At 33.1% G+C, this 17,579-nt stretch overlaps 1 protein-coding gene and 1 pseudogene across 1 annotated transcript in view; both read right to left on the bottom strand.

Moving 5' to 3' along the window:
- Mia2 (MIA SH3 domain ER export factor 2) overlaps positions 1 to 17,579 on the bottom strand; it is a 106,091-nt gene that overhangs the window by 26,314 nt on the left and 62,198 nt on the right. The window contains 8 exon segments of the mRNA XM_047538624.1: positions 396 to 463; positions 2,337 to 2,372; positions 7,086 to 7,146; positions 8,073 to 8,174; positions 9,854 to 9,992; positions 14,123 to 14,213; positions 14,954 to 15,000; positions 16,948 to 17,068. Of these exon segments, the coding sequence (XP_047394580.1) occupies positions 396 to 463; positions 2,337 to 2,372; positions 7,086 to 7,146; positions 8,073 to 8,174; positions 9,854 to 9,992; positions 14,123 to 14,213; positions 14,954 to 15,000; positions 16,948 to 17,068 (665 nt within the window).
- On the bottom strand, positions 6,062 to 7,013 carry LOC124976026 (zinc finger protein 512-like; annotated as a pseudogene).

The following is a 17,579-nucleotide window of genomic DNA, read 5'->3' as shown; positions in this document are numbered from 1 at the left end:
AGTATGTCAGAGATTCACCCTTTTTCCTTCCTTCCCTTTTTACCTCCCTCCACATATATGCTGGTTTACAAAAAAAAAAAAAAAAAAAAAAAAAAAATATATATATATATATATATATATATATGTTATACTTAGAATCTATGAACAGTTTCCTGCAAGTGCCACTTCAATGACCTTACTAAAACAAGCATTTCAAACAATAATAAACAAACAACAACAACAAAAACCAGTCACATTTAGTAAAACTAATAGATATTCCACAATATGGATATGCTGAATCCATTGCAAATTTTCTTGCTTATCATGATAAAAGTATTACTCAATTAATAAAATAACTAACAACAAAAGTAATAACTAATTTTAAGTTTTCATAGTAGTCCCACCAAGATACTTACTTTTGTCTGTTGTGAGCATTTTCTTTCCTTAAATCATTGAGGTTTCTTTCAGCAGTTCGAGCTGCCAACTGAAAGAAATTAATACATTTTAAAAATACATTTAGGGGCTGGGGTTGTGGTTCAGGGGTAGAGCACTTGCCTAGCATGTGTGGGACACTGGGTTTAATCCTCATTACCATATAGAAGTAAATAAATAAAATAAAGGAATTATGTCCATATACAGCTAAAAATTTTAAAAAATTAAAAAATACATTTATACAAACTTCAAATGAAAGAATAGTATAAATATCATAATAATGAAATAGAAATATCACAATCTCTTAAGTATCCATTTCAATAAACTCGAGGTAAAACATTTTAAATTTAGGGAATTACTTAAAAAGAGAATATGTTTCATGTAAGCGGAAGACATGAGCCTAAGGCTGGAGTTTAACTGTATACTTGCTAATAAGTGTAACTACCTATACATGAAATCATAGATTAGCATTATTTGATGATACAAATATCTAAATTACAGGACAAGAACCATGTAAAAACACAAGCTTAGGGCAGTGGCAATGGAGACACAGGGTCCCCAGGCAGAGCAGCACTGTCTATTAAACTCACTTTAACTAGCCAAAAATTAAATGCCGTATATTTACAAAAAGCATAGCTTAAATATAGTTTAGTACCATCAGAAAAGATTCCACATGTACATAAAAGATTCCAACAAGTACCTAATCAAATTTGTTGTAACAAATAACAATGTTACACCAATGACAATTTTAGTTAGTAAAATGAAGAACAAAAATTACTTCTAAATGTTTTCTAGACAATATAATATACCTTTTTTTTTTTTTGGCAATACTGGGGATTAAACCCAGGGGTACACTCTTATCATTAAGCTACATCCTCAGCTTTATTTATTTATTTTAGAGATAGGGTCTTACTAAATTGCCTAATTTTTATAGTATATCTTTAATGTTGATTGCTTCTATACTAAGAGTTTTTGTGTCTTGTAATTAAAATATATTAATTAAGAGCCAGGCATGGTGGTACATGCCTATAATCCAAGTAACTTGGAGGCTAAGGCAGAAGGATAGAAAGTTTGAGGCCCACCTGGGCAACTTAGTGAGACACTTTCTGACAATTAAAAATAAAAATAGCTGGGAATGTACAGCAATGGTAGAGTGCTCTTGGGCACAATCTCTACTACTGAAAAAAATAAATAAAGACAGCAAATGATTACAGACTTTTGAAAAGCTTATAGCTTCAAAGGTTAGGTAAAAGTGTTTCATGAATTATTAGACTACAATCTAAAACCCTATATTTAAATACTGAATAATTATAATATATAAAGCTTTCTTTTAGGTACAGGTATCTTAGAAAAAGAAACAGTCCCTGACTTATGGAGTTTAACTCTTATGATATAAACAAATACAAATGACTACAGTAAATAATAGGCTACATGACAAAGGACATACAAAAACAAAGAACTACTTGAGATCAAAGGAAAACCAGATTAAATTTAACAGAATGAAGCAAAGAAACGCTTACTGGAGAAAGTAACATCTGAAATGATAATCATAAAAAAGTAGGAAAAAAAAAAAACTAAAGGTTCATCAAATGAGAAAAGTTTTTACAAATTATGAACATATACCACTGACGTATTAAGAAAGCAATTTACGAATAGTAAGATATAATAGGATATCTCTTTTAACATATATACATACTTTTATGTTTCAATGAATTAAAAAAGAATGGCTAAAAGAAAGCAATATTGATGATTACTTCCTTGTACCTCTCAATATGGTCTGAACTTTTTAACATAATTTTACCATTGGTGAAATTCATAGAAAGTGTTTTTTTAAAATACTATCTTTATTTTCACTTAATTTAAATAAGTAATATATCATCTGAAAGGAATCTGACAAAAGAGCCTTATGGAAATTTAAAACTTACCCAATTATCATGTGCTTTTTTCTCATGGGAAATAATCTGAAAAAGAAAGTCATTAAAATACTGACACTTTTTTCTTAAGTAAAAACCATTCACATCCTCCACTATGATTTAGTGCACAACTCAAAATACTCTAGCATCTCAGAAGAGTAAGGAAGCAACATTTTTAAAACAAATTTTTACATAAACACGACCTAATCTATCATACTTTAAAAAATGTATATGTATTGATGTATGATAATTATACATAATAGTGGAATTTGTTATGTCATATTTATACATGCTTATAACATAATTTGCCCAATCTCCTTCCCCAGTATCTTTCCTTTTCCTTCCCTCCTTTCTACCCCATTCACTTGCTCTATTCCACTGATCTCCCTTCTATAATTGTCATTATTATTATTAATTAGTGCATTATTATTATATATATCATTATGTATGCATATATATATGCACAGGATTAATTATGGAATATTTGTACATGGACAGAGCATAATTTCATATATCTATCATACTTTTAAAACAAAAACTGAATGCAAAAACAAAGTTTTTGTATGGTAAACATCTACTTTATGTAATAATCAACTGCAAGAGTTTCCAATTAACAGACAACTAGTCTCACTGAATGTGAGAGTCCAATGCTGATATATACTTATTTATGCAACATTCCCAAAGAAGCAGGAAACTTTAAATAAGGTTTTTTATCTTAGAATCTCTGGTTCCCTAGAAATGTTCTACAGCTATACACAATACCTCAAGGGAAGTATACAACTGGCAAAGTAATTATATTTCTACATCAATTCAAACAAATCAGAATTTTTTTTTTCTAAGTGAGATCCATTTTTCTTTTGTCATTGCCAAACATTCCCCAAGTCTTACTCACCAGAAATTAACATAGCTTCTTCATTTCTCCTCCCTGTCAACCCTCATCTATTGAAAGGGTTTTAAGGATGCAATTGCCAATAAAACTGTAGTGTAGACATTCCATTTCCTTCACTTGTTTCAAAACTATCTATTCTGGCAGTATCTAATTCAGGTTTCAATGCTCCCTTGTGAAACTATCAGTAATGTGAAGAGAGAGCCTACAAAGTGGGAGAATATCTTTGCCAACCATACTTCAGATAGAGCGCTAATTTCCAGAATCTATAAAGAACTCAAAAAACTCTACACCAAGAATAAAAATAATCCAATCAACAAATGGGCTAAGGAAATGAACGGACTTCAAAGAACAAGATCTACAAGCAATCAACAGATATATGAAAAAATGTTCAACATCTCTAGTATTAAGAGAAATGCAAATCAAAACTACCCTAAGATTCCATCTCGCCCCAATTAGAATGGCGATTATCAAGAATACAAGCAACAACAGGTGTTGGCGAGGATGTGGGGAGAAAGGTACACTCATACATTGCTGGTGGGGTTGCAAATTAGTGCAGCCACTCTGGAAAGCAGTATGGAGATTCCTCAGAAAGCTTGGAATGGAAACACCATTTGACCCAGCTATCCCACTCCTTGGCCTATACCCAAAGGACTTAAAATCAGCATACTACAGAGATATAGCCACATCAATGTTCATAGCTGCTCAATTCACAATAGCCAGACTGTGGAACCAACCTAGATGTCCTTCAATTGATGAATGAATAAAGAAACTGTGGCATATAGATACAATGGAATATTACTCAACCATAAAGAATGATAAAATTATGGCATTTGCAGGCAAATGGATGAAATTGGAGAATATCATGCTAAGTGAGACAAGCCAATCTCAAAAAAACCACAGGAGGAATGATCTCGCTGATAAGCAGATGATGACATATAATAGGGGGTGGGAGGGGTTAGCGATAGGGTTAGGGTTAGGTTTAGGGTTAGGGTTAAGGAGGGGGGCAAGAATGGAGGAAGGAAGGACTGTATAGAGGGAAAAGAGGGGTAGAAGGGGTGGGGGGGAAGGAAAAAAAATAACAGAATGAATCAAACAACATTACCCTGTGTAAATTTGTGATTATACAAATGGTATGCCTTGGCTCCATGTACAAACAGAGAAACAACATGTATCCCATTTGTTTACAATAAGAAAAATAAATAAATAAAATAAAAAAGAGCTGGGGATATAAAAAAAAAAAAAGAAAGCAATTAGAGAGTTGGTGAAAAAATAAATAAATAAATAAAAGAAACACCAAATTAAAAAAAAAAAATGTTCCCTTGTTTGAAAGTGGTCTTCCCAAAAGCCCACGTTAAAGCTATTCAGAGGAGCACAGACAACAGAGTTAAAGGGTGGTAACAGCCTTCAGAATTTGAAAAGGTAGTATTCATCCATATCAAGTTTAATTTTTTAAGTGGCACATGCCACAAAATAGGCAAGAATGTATAAGACCAACACTTATGCAAAAGGGGAAAAAGAATCCAGAAACACGACAATGCTGCTCTAACCAAAGCTCCAGAGAAAGCCACCCTCAAAGGGGAAGAGTCCATTAACCATTACCAGGTAAGCATGAGGTATAGAAAAAGAACTTTACTTTCCAGCTCCAGATTAATATCTACATCTGGTGTCAAAGTGTCAGAATATAAAGAGGATAGTTCATATATAAAAGAGGGTAGAAGGGCTGGGGAGATAGCTCAGTCAGTAAAGTGCTTGCCTTGCAAGCACAAGGCCATGGGTTCCATTCCCAACACCACAAAAAAAAAAAAAAAAAAAAAAGAGGGTAGAAGGACAATATTCTCAGAAAATTCAGAGACAGGTTGGCTAAAGGGATGGATAAGGACTTAGCAGGATATAGACTAACAGGTGAGGTAAAGTCCAGGGCAGAAGGAATGCACACCATGATTTCCAATCTTAATGGCATTACCAGGAGCAGTAGGTTACTGTGTCAGGGGCAATGTGACATTTCTCAATCCTTAGAATCAATAGAGCAAAAGCAAGCTTCAGGAGGGCATCATCGCAACAGATGAGAGACCTCAGGCACCAGAAAGTTTGGAGCAGTATTTATTGCTTCTTCTACTTTTTTCCTTCTAGTCATTTTAATGTTTGGGCCGCATTACTCCTAAGGTTGCTTTCACGCCTGTGGGTCTAGTCAGTCACTGCTACTTGGTACAAATTATTTCCCAGTATAACCAGTGGAGGGAGATTCTAGCTTTTTCATGCTAAGTCCTTTTCTTACTTTCAATCCTAAAACCATATTGAGGACACACAACAGCCTCCATAAAGTTTTGCTTCCCAAGAGGACAGGGTAACCTATTACATAAGTGACAACAGTTCTAGCTTCTACAACAATATCACAAATACAAAGTGATAAACCAGTTATGGTTTAAAAAAATTAGTTTGGAATTGTTTTATAAGCTAGATGATGGAATGGCTACTAAATCAATGGAGTATCCAAGAACATTCAAACCCCAGGAAGGAAAAGACAACCGAACAGGTTTCTTAATCTTGTATAGGGCAAGAGGGGTATATACTTGGCCTTAAGAGGGAGCTCTCTGAGCAAGAGAAGAGAAAAACAAGACTCCAGTGAAGAATAGTAGGAAAACCTACTAAAAGGGGAAAGAGGGAGAATGAAAGTGAATAAGTAGAGAAGACAGTGAAATTTACACAGGAGAAAGGAGCTGAGAAAGTCACAGCCTTACACAAACAGTTGAAAGCATCTTCACTCAGCCCCACGACTCAGGCCTCCCCACACAGGTCCCTGTGACAAGAGCATTACATTCACTCTCCTAGAAGCACTTTCACTGACAGCTTATTTCCTTGCTTGTTTATGATTTGTCTTTGGGGGCTTTCCTTTCTGGAACTGTGCTGGCACTGGTTCCTCTCTGATTCCTTACAGGAGGTCGACACTACCTGTTCCTCTAAGACACTACTCGAAGACTCAGCTCGGTTTCAGGAAGCTCAATGCCAGGCTGCTGCCGCCTTCTAAGAGACCTTCTGCTCCTGTGCTGCCGCCTCCGCTTTTCTTCTGACATAGAAGACACTTGCATTTTCCAGCCATAAAGTTTCCCAATGTGCAAGAGCCCAGGTGAGCTTTAAGGCCAGATACACTACTGCAGACAGCTTCACAACCCTGGTTAGGACACTGAATACAATGATACTTCTTGATATCTGTCTTCCATTTGTGTAGTACTTCCTGGCTGAAGGTAGGTAGCCCAGGGCGCGTATATTTTAACTTCTGATCATCAGGTACCAGATTCTGAAGCACCTTCCTCTTAGGCCACTCTTTGGCCAGTTCAGCAGAAGCAAGTCCCTGCAAGTGGTACACAGCTACCTTGGCAGAATGCCTCTGAACTCGCCCTCCACTTTTTGACTCCAGGCTCATCTCCTTTAAGCACTCTGGTTGTCCTGACTCTGGAAAGACGGAGACAGGTCCATGCTCTGACCTCAGGTGATACTCAAGTCCAGCCTTTGATCTATATGGTTTTCCACAGTGATGACACTTCAGGATCATCTTTTCCAGCTCTGTAGCCACAATTGCCACATTTCCTAACATGGTATAGATATCCCATAATGCTGGTGAAGGTACTGGAGCAACTCTTACACATGCACCTGAGCTTTCCCAGTATCTTTAGGACTGTTTGAAGCCATTCCCTCTCACTTGGTTCATCTATTTCATCTCCAGCCTTCAAAATGGGCAAACTCTTATGATTTGCCATGATGTAATACTTCATCCCTGCCAGTGAATGAGGTTGTTTCCCACAATGATGTTTTAATTATACAAACACAAACACATTCACAGAGACATACACTGGTACACATACATACATACATACCTGTCCCTGATAAGAATGAATGGTTCTCTCCAATTCTTCTTCAAGATCTTTAGCTCGCTTTCTGTAAGAAGCAAATAATTATTCTACTACAGTATCAATAAATGAGAGCACAAACTCTCCACTAAAAAATATTAAAACACCCAGACTGCTGTATTTCATATAAAATAACTCCAGAGTTCCACGTTAAGAAATAATCACCTTCAAGAGATTCTAAAGTATATTTTTTCCTGATATAATTTTAACCTTAATTAAGCTTTAAGGGTACTACTATTTGGGTTTCTCTAAAGTAAAGGTCACGCAAAGATTTATACAGTTCATTTTTTTTTTTTTTATTTTTAAGAACCATTATCCTGGGAGATTAATTCAGATGTCCGTAATCTTCATAGAACTCTAGTAAATTAACAACCTTTGCATGTTAGAATGCTACTTGTTGTCTTTATAAAACTAACAAGGTAATTCCTTCATTTGGATAAAACCCAAACTTACTCTTCTTAAGGGAAAATGAAGTATCACAACTATTTGGGATACTGTTATACCTTCCCTCATTTTTCCTCTACATTTTCTATTATTTCCTTGGATCCAGTGGAGTGAACCAAGTTAAAAACTAGATGTTTAGTCTTACAAACTTATTCAGTATACTACTTGTGATTTTTTTTTTGAGCACGCTTGCTGAATTCATTAATATTGCATATATTGTTCCCCATTTGAACCAAAGAAGAAAGATCTTGAACTAATGTCTAGCCATAAATTTCTTCAATTAACATAAAACAGGTTTTATCCATATTCAAATGCCAGATTTTAAAATCACATACCCTGAAAAGAAAATATTTCTCCTTTCTTTAATATTTTTTGTATAAATGAATAATAGCAAGAAATCTGAATAAAAAGTAATGAAGTAAAATTATGTCATTTATTTTTGGTCACTTTAGTATTTTTTCTAATACTGAATTTTTAGATACCCTTCCCACCTCAAAGAGTATTTAATACCTATAGGTCTCCAGCTCTTCAGCTGCATGGCTGATCTTTTCATCCACTTTGGAAAGTTTCTCCTCTTTCTCTAACCGGTAGTTTTCCTCTACTGTTAATTTCCTTCAAATAAAATGTTTTATTTCTTTTAATACATGTCATATAATAATCAATTACATATTTTTTATTCTATCAAAACTGGTGCTTCCCATTAAACAATTTCCATAATACCATTACAGCGAACATCATACCCAAGGGAAAAAAGTGCCTGTGTAAATATTTCTGGTGTGAAATTAAATCATATAAACTGAGAACTGTGAAGTATTGTGTCTTATACAGTACTACTAACATAATAGTCTCAGGAGTTTTTACATTAATTTATCACAAACATAAGATTACCCAAGGTAAATATTAAAACTCTTATGACTATGTATCAGGTATTCTGACTTCATAAATAATAAATACATTTGTTAGGTACTAACTAATAAACTGTATTTTAGTAACTTACTAATATGATGGTTAAAATACATAGTAGGTTTATGGACCAAGTCAATAATAATAAGAATAATAATAATAGTAGTAGTAGTAGTAGTAGTAATACTAGTCCTACTTAGGACTCTTAGTTCTTTTAGTAGTAGTATAATAGGTAACTTTTGAGTCATTAATATGAACTAGAAACTTCTTAAGCCTTTGTTAATCATTACCACAGCTCTACAAGGGTACTATTGCTATTTCTATTTTACATAAATGAAAATGAAGCACAGAAACTAAATACAATCATGCATTGCTTAACAGTAGGGATACATACTAAGAAATGCATCATTAGGTAATTTCATCACTATGTTTACATCGGAATGTACTTGTATAAATTAAGTCTAAAAATCAGAAGGTGACAAAAATCTTATGAGACCACTTACCATATATGTGGTTCAACCACAATGTCATTATATGGCATGTCACTTTAACAGGATCAGGGCTCAGAGCTCACAAGTGACTCTTTATACTACATTATCCATATTATTTTACATAGTATCACTAATAACATTGATCTCTTAAGAAATATTTATCAAGTCAGGTGCAGTGGTGCATGCCTGAAATTCCAAAAACTTGGGAGGCTGAGGCAGGAGGATCACAAGTTCAAGGCCAGTCTCAGCAATCTAGCAAGGTCCTAAGCAACTTAGTGAAACTGTCTCAAAATAAGAAATAAAAAAGGGCTGGCGTATAGCTCAGTGATAAGTAACACGCCCCCGGGCTTAATCCACAACTCACACACACAAAAAAAGTAATATTATCTTCTCCCTTGTGAACTTATGGAAATACTACAGGGTACAAGTAAATGTTTGATATTCTACATACTAAATACCTATTGTTTAGAAAGTATTCCCCTAAGTCACTAGGCAAATGACACTGCCATTTACTAAAAAAAGGAACACTTGGGAGCAACTTGTGTAAGAGAAAGGTGTATTTTACATACATCAGAGAAGGAATTAATGGATAGTTCAATCAAGAGTATCCAATCAGATTCCCCAGCCTGGCCTGCCAGTATTAGAGATTTTAAGGCAATAATGTGTTGACTATTTACTATAAGTTAAAGAGGATTTTGTGAACTAGCTTGGGAATTCCAACATCATTTATATTTTCTTCCTTGAACATCAAATAATTTTCTTAAAAATAAACCCATTAAATATAATACAATCATAAATTGAGAAATTTCAATAATTATAGATCTTGAATATATTACATAATACGTTTAAAGCTATTACACTTGTCCTTCAATGGAGTTTGCAAAATAATTTTATTACCTGTGAAGTTTCATTTCATTTTCTTGATATAGTTCAGTCATTACTTTAAGTTTCTGCTGAAGCTTCTGATTCTCACTTTCAAACTGTGTATTTTCTGACTGCAAAGATGCTTGTTCAGTCTGAAGATTTTTAATATGTTCTAAATAAAATTTTGAAATGTTATAATTAAAGGAGTATATATTTTGAGTTGTACAACAACATTTTAGAAAAATAAAATTACGAAAGTAATAAACTAAACTCTCTTAAACTCTTCATCAACAATAGAAAATCTGTAAGGTATTCTGTATATGTGAATTCTTTTTAATACTTTAAGGAGCTATATACATTGTTTTTCAATTTTTTAATTATTATTGTTTATTTATAAGATTCTCAAAACATTCAACATTCTAATTCTAGCAATCAATTTTTTTTTAATTTTTACCATATATATTTATTTAGCCTCATAAGCAAAGATATTCACAGAATGAAGGTGAAAGGATGGGAAAAAACATATTTCTCACATGGATCACATAAACAAGCAGGGCTTTCTATCCTCATATCAGATAAAGTGAACTTTAAGCCAAAGTTGATCAGAAGGGACAAAGAAGGACATTTCATACTTCTTAAGGGAATTATATATCAACAAGACATAACAATCATAAATATTCATGCCCCAAACAATGGAGCATCTACATACATCAAACAAACCCATCTCAATCTCAAGAATTAAATAGACCACAACACAATAATATTGGATAATATTAAAATGCCTCTGTCTCTACTGAATAGATCCTCCAAATAAAAACTAAAGAAAGAAGCTATAGAAGTAAAAAATACAATTGATAATTTAGACTTAGTAGAATATTTCATCCATCAATGACTGAATACACTTTCTTCTCAGCAACACATGGATTCTTCTCTAATATAGACCATGTTATGCAAGCTATCACAAATGTTGGCATACAATTGTAATATTAACAATATTTTTAACGTCTATAGGGTTATTTTAATAACTTTCCACTCTTACTAATTTTTGTGTCCCTGCCTTTTTTTATTACACTTGTTGATTTTTATCAAATTATAGTCATATTATTTCTTCCCTATTTCATATATTTCTGCTCCTACTCTTATTTTTTCCTTCATACTACATAATTTGAAAATAATTTGTTAGTTTCTTTTTGATATAAGTACTTTAGGTTATAAATGTTCATCTGAGAATTGTTTCATGCCAGAGGTTCTGATATTTTAGCTTTTATTATCACTTAGTTCAAAGCACTTTTTTTTTTTTTTCAAAGCACTTTTTAATTACTTTTCTTGTACTTTCTTCCTTGACCTCTGAGATACTTATAAGTGTGACATTTAATTTTGAAATAGTTGCCATGGGGGTACAGTTCTATATATCTTAGTGTGATTGATTCCTAATGTAATAAATCACGCAGGAAACACAGTCTGCATGATTTCAAATTTTAAAAAAGTAATGGAAATACTTTTTATATTGATTATATTTGTTATATAAATGTCAAAATTGATGAAACGGGGGATAGGGCTTGGGGATAGGAATGGTGATAGAATGAATCAGGCATTATTACCCTATGTGCATATATGATTATATGACCTGTTTAACTCTACATCATGTACAATCAGACAAATGAGAAGTTACACTCCATTTATGTATGTCAAAATGCATTCTACTATCATGTATAACTAATTAGAACAAATTTAAGAAATATGAAAAAAAAGAACAACAATAAATGTTGGCGAGGATATGGGGGAAAAAAAGTACACTCATACATTGCTGTAGGGACTGCAAATTGGTGCAATCACTATAGAAAGCAGTATGGCGACTCCTCAGAAAACATGGAATGGAACCATCATTTGACCCAGTTATCTCATTCCTCAGCATATAACCAAGGGACTTAAAAAATCGGTATACTATAGTGATGCAATCACATCAATGTTTATAGAAGCTCAATTCATAAGAGCTAAGCTATGGAATCAATTTAGGTTTCCTTCAACAGATGAATGGATAAAGAAAATGTGGTATATATGCACAACGGAATATTAGTCGGCCATGAAAAAGAATGAAACAGTGGCATTTGCTAGTAAATGGATGGAACTGGAGACTATCACGCAAGTGCAATGAGCCAATTCCAAAAAACCAAATGCCCAATGTTTTCTCTGGAAGGTTGGTTTTGTTTATTATTTCCAAAATCCCACAGTGCTGGGGACTTGAACCCGGGCCTCCAGCATGAGAGGCAGGAACTCTACAAGGTGGGCTATATGGCCTGCACTCCAATGTTTTCTCTGATATGTAGATGATAACATATAACAAGGGGAGGAGAAGGGAAGAATAGAAGTTCACTGGATTAGACAAAGAGGAATGAAGGGAAGGAAGGGAGAAGGGATGGGAAACAAAAGACAGTAGAATGAATCAAACATAACTTTCCTATGTTCATGTATGAATACATGACCAGTGTTAACACCACATCATGTACAATCATAAGAATGGGAAGTTATAGTCCATGTATGTATATAATATATCAAAATACAATTCCACTGTCATGTATAACTAAAAACAAAAACAAAAAAATTTTTTAAGAAATTATATGAAGAGATAGGGTAACTGGTAAGTAAATTCCTTGCTAATGGCACTTTCTATTAAAATACAAAACTATATACCTATTAAAACAGCTTCCCTGAAAGTAGAGTTCCTATCATTTCCATATGTAAATCTTCTATGGCTGGTTTACATGTATCAACACCTTATGTAACATAAAACTAATGTTTTTCAAAGTTCAATAATAATCCAACTACCACAATCACGTGAGGAGGGCTATGGTAATGATTTCAGTATCCAGAGTTTGGGATTTTAGAATAGTATTTTATTATGAATACAGTTCATCTATTACAGAATTTTTTGAAAATACAGATAAGTGAAAAACAGAAAATAAATATGAACCCAAAATCCCATATTCAGGATTAACCACTGCTTACATTTTAATGTCCTTCCAGTCTTTTTTTTTTTTTTTTTTTTTTTCCCTTTTGGTACCAGGAATTAAACCCAAGGGAACTTAACCTCTGAGCCACATCCCCAACCCTTATTTTAGACTGTTATTTAGAGACAGGGTCTTGCTAAATTGCTTAGAGCCTCACTAAGTTGCTGAGGCTGACTTTGAAGTTGCAATCCTCCTGCCTCAGCCTCCCAAGCCATTGGGATTACAGGTATGCACCAACGTGCCCAGTCTTCTGGTTTTTTTTTTTTGTTTTTGTTTTTTTTTAATATGACACATATGGAAATTAAAAAAAATTTTTTTTACAAAATGAGATGCTAACTTAAAATTTTTTTGAACACAACTGAAAGAACTTATATAAACATTATCAGCATACAAATAGAAAGGTTTTCTCTTTTTGTTTTTGCTTTTGACACAGTATCTCTTTGTTTTGTCAGGCTAGCCTTGACTCACGATTCTCCTGCCTCATTCTTCCGAGCAGCTGGAATTACAGGCAAATCCACTGTGCCCAGCTCAATGAAAAGAAAAACTTCATTTCTACAGGTCTAACATCACTCCTATATGTGCTAACGAACTATGTTAAATATATAGTAAAGACATAAACCATATTGCTACTAGTATCAACACTCAATTTTGCAATTAAAAGTTTTAACCAAAGTTTCAATTCCCTATTTATCAACATCTAAAACTATAACAAACATACAAATAATACTGTAACTCATGGTTTTATATGTTTTTAAAAACTTTGATTATTTTTTTTTTTTGTGGTTGTTCCAAATTGTTTTTTTTTTTTTTTTTATTGTAAACAAATGGGATATATGTTGTTTCTCTATCTGTACATGGCGTAAAGGCATACCATTTGTGTAATCATAAATTTACATAGGGTAATGTTGTTTGATTCATTCTGCCATTTTTTCCCTTCCCCCCCTCCCCTCCCACCCTTCCCCTCCATCTATACAGTCCTTCCTTCCTCCATTCCTGCCCCCCTCCCTAAACCCAACTCCAACCCCAACACTAACCCTTCCCACCCCCCATTATGTGTCATCATCCACTTATTAGCGATAAAACTTTCATTATTTTAATTTCACATAAATGTAAAAGAAACTGGGAAGGTTTAACCAACAACAACAGATAACAGGACTAATTTTTCATAAATAGCCAAAAAAAGCAAAAGTAAAAACAATGAAACTGAATATTTTTAAAACTGATTCAATGAATTTATTCTCTATAAGAAAATGTATTTATTTAGAAAAACTGTTAAGGTATATAGGTTACTTACCTGTAAGGTCTTCCTTTGTTTTATCTACTTCAGATAATTGAGTATAAATTTGATTTCTTTCTCCTTCTAAGGTTTTTAAAGAAGCATTTAACTTTAAAGAATAGGAAAAAAGAGGCAATATCAGTTATACAACACACACATACACATGCACACCTCAATATGCCACCCACAACCCTTTTGCAGCTATTTTATCAAGTTGATGAAATTATCACTTAGAATACAGACATTAACAATGCAGCTTCCATATTAGAAAGCTAGCAAAACCATGAATAGTTCAGCCTCAGGACAGGGATACAGAAAAGCAGTGAATGCTTTTCACTGGATTCTTAAAGAGAGGTCACTTTTATTTTATTTACTTTTAAAACAAATTTTGATTAAAGCAACATTCAAACTACACTTCCAAGACTTTACATTCATCATCAAAAATCAGGATAATACTACTAAGGCAGAAAAAAGAAGGAATAAACCAGAAGAAAATGAATCTAGCATTTACTTCTCAAAATAAGATATAGAGCTATAGGGATAAGAAAATAGTAAGACCAGAAGAAAAGAATGCACCAAAGGAAGTATGAGATAAAATATATTCCTTCTTTGAAGAAATAAGTACAGAACTTGAAAACTTTCATTTTAACAAATTCTAAAAATTAACTATGAATTTCAAAAGTTAATCCAAAAACAAAAAAAGCAATTGATAAACTTTTGATCATTTCTTAAATATACTTACATAGGAACAATAAAACAAACTTTTAAAATAGTCACTAAGGACACATGAGTTTAATCTATGTTCTCTCTCTTCTACAATATTCTTTATATTTACATAATAATGCAAACCTTAGCCGCATAAACCAGCTTCTTCAAAGCTCCTTTTGGCTGATTATCTACAGTGAGAAACAAAAGCATGATTATTTGGGAAAACAGCATGATACTACAATAGACATCCAAATGATTATGTTAATTCACGTAACTAGAGCCCTGAAATACCTCTTCTTGCAACAATAAAGAATTTAGTAAAAGGCAGAACTACCTTGGACCTGTTCCCAGGGAGCTTAATAATAAAAACACTGGAAGTACCATATCATTTTAAAATGTTGTCAGCATTAACTCCAAGAGCAGAGTTATAATAAGTATTGAGCATTCACCTTAGTATAGATCAGAGACTCCCCAACTACTCTTGGAATCCTACAACACCCAAAATATGAGAACTATAACCCAAAGGAAAAAAAAAAAAACATTAAATAAGTATGAGTTCTATTAGCAAAATAATTGTTTCTTACATGATAAAGTACAAGTAAAAAAAACATGTATAGAACTTTACTAGAGTCCCCCTTTATCTGTGGTTGTATTTTCTGTGACTTTTGTGGTTATGTAAACAATCAGAAATATTAAATGGAAACTTCCACAAATAAACAATTCACAATTCACAAAGTTTTAAACTGCATGCCATCCTGAGTAATATGAAATCTCATGCTGTCCTTCTGTTTTCCGCCTGAGATGCAAATCATCTCTTTGTGTAGAGTATCCAAGCTGTATTTACTACCTGCTCATTAGTTACTTAGGAGTCATCTTAATTTCTGGATAACCCATTGCAGTATCACAACTGAGGGAAACCACCTTAACATAACTTTTACTATGTGAATTACATGAACTTTCATAATTATTCTATTTTATTATTACTATTATAAGTCTGTTACTATGCCTAATTTATAAATTTAAAATTATGTCAAAGACATGTAGGTATAAGAGAAAACACAGTAAATATAGGTTTTAGTACTAACTTTTCTCAGGCATCGACGAGGGGCTTAGAAAATTATTTTCTGTAGATAAGGGAGGATTATTGTATATATTCACTCATAAATGTAATTTAGGAAATGTAATTTTCTCCCAAAATATTAATAGCATCATGAAAGAAAACTTTTCTTTAATCACATTTTCCTCAACAAATTAATTATGCAGTAGGTCAGAGGAGAGAGAAGAGAAAGAGCATATAAGTTAGAACTACCAGTAACGGATGCCAAGAACTATGGAGCATGCCTATAATCTTAGTGACTTGGGAAGCTGAGGCAGAAGAATCACAAGTCAAAGCCAGCCTTAACAACTTAGCAAGGCCCTAAGAAACTTAGCAAGACCCTGTCTCCAAATAAAACACAAAAAAGGTCTGGGGATGTGGCTCAGTGCTTAAGCATCCGTGGGTTCAATCCCTAATACCAGAAAAAAAAAAAAAAAAGAACTGCAAGTAGAGGGAACCACGTAAAGGGTACATGAAGTCACTGTGTACTATATTCACAACTTTTTATGGATCCATGATTATTTCAAAATAAAAAGTAGTTGGTTTTGTCCAAGGAATTGGTTTGAGAATGCAGTGAGTGGATAGTAAAGGTAAAGATAAAAAAACAATTTGAGAAGGCCAAGACTGAAGTACTATAATCATCTGATGAGAACAAAACAAAAAAAATGTATCATAAATTTTTTTATATAACACTCAGTTTTTAAACTAGTCACCCATCTGTGTGATTAACTTAGAGTACTGAGAAAAACGATGAAACGTTTGATGCAATTATGAAAATTACTGTAATGACAATGTATATAATACATAAAGAGAGCAGAGAGGAAGGAGGCTGAGAGTCTGTTTGTGGGGCTGAAGAAGTATTTACTGAATTAATAAAAGTTAAATCACATGGAATGATGAGAGAAGGACAGAGTGTTTCAGACAAACAGAATATGTCAAAGTACAAGTGTGCAAAGAACAAAGTGCACATGAGGAACAAAAAGGAAATAGAAGAGCTAGTCACCATTTTGGCAAAAGAGGATGAGTCATGACTTAATACCTAAGTGAGCACCAATTTCTGATTCACTCTTCATTTCCAATTCCAAGTTACCATCATCTGTTAGGTCTTCTCCAAGCACAGCAGTCCAATCTTTCATCTTTAGCAAGCGTTCAGTCAGAGACTTGACATTTAGCAATGGAAAAAAATAAAAGAGAGAAGTAATGCCTTATGCTAATAGCTTTACAACTTATGAATGTACATTAGTAGTTTAAAAATCAATACATATAAATAAATAACAGCACATGAACTCTTATTTTCTACCTGTTATTGATATGTAAATAGTATTTAAAATTATAGCATTCACTGACTATTAAACTCTGTAAAATTAAAACCAAATTTAGTTATTCCTAATCAAATACATCATTTGATAATGGCTCATTCTTGCTAAATAAATGACTACAGAGAGTGAATCATCTTATGACATTTTTCACATGCCATAAATAAGAGTGGCCATTAATGCAGGAGTAAATTTTGTGTGTTATCAAATCTGCAAGTTAGACACATAATATACAAAAAGATAATAGATTTCTACTTGATTTATTCAAGTAAACAACCAGTTGAGGAGTTCAAATGAAATATTAAAAAGATACAAAGGAGAATTTAAATGGGAACATTCAAAGTTTTCTAAGAGT

This window comes from Sciurus carolinensis, chromosome 2 (assembly GCF_902686445.1).
Source record: "Sciurus carolinensis chromosome 2, mSciCar1.2, whole genome shotgun sequence".
NCBI lineage: Eukaryota > Metazoa > Chordata > Mammalia > Rodentia > Sciuridae > Sciurus > Sciurus carolinensis.
The sequence above is the reverse complement of the archived record's forward strand: the minus strand, read 5'-3'. Positions and strand labels throughout refer to the sequence as shown.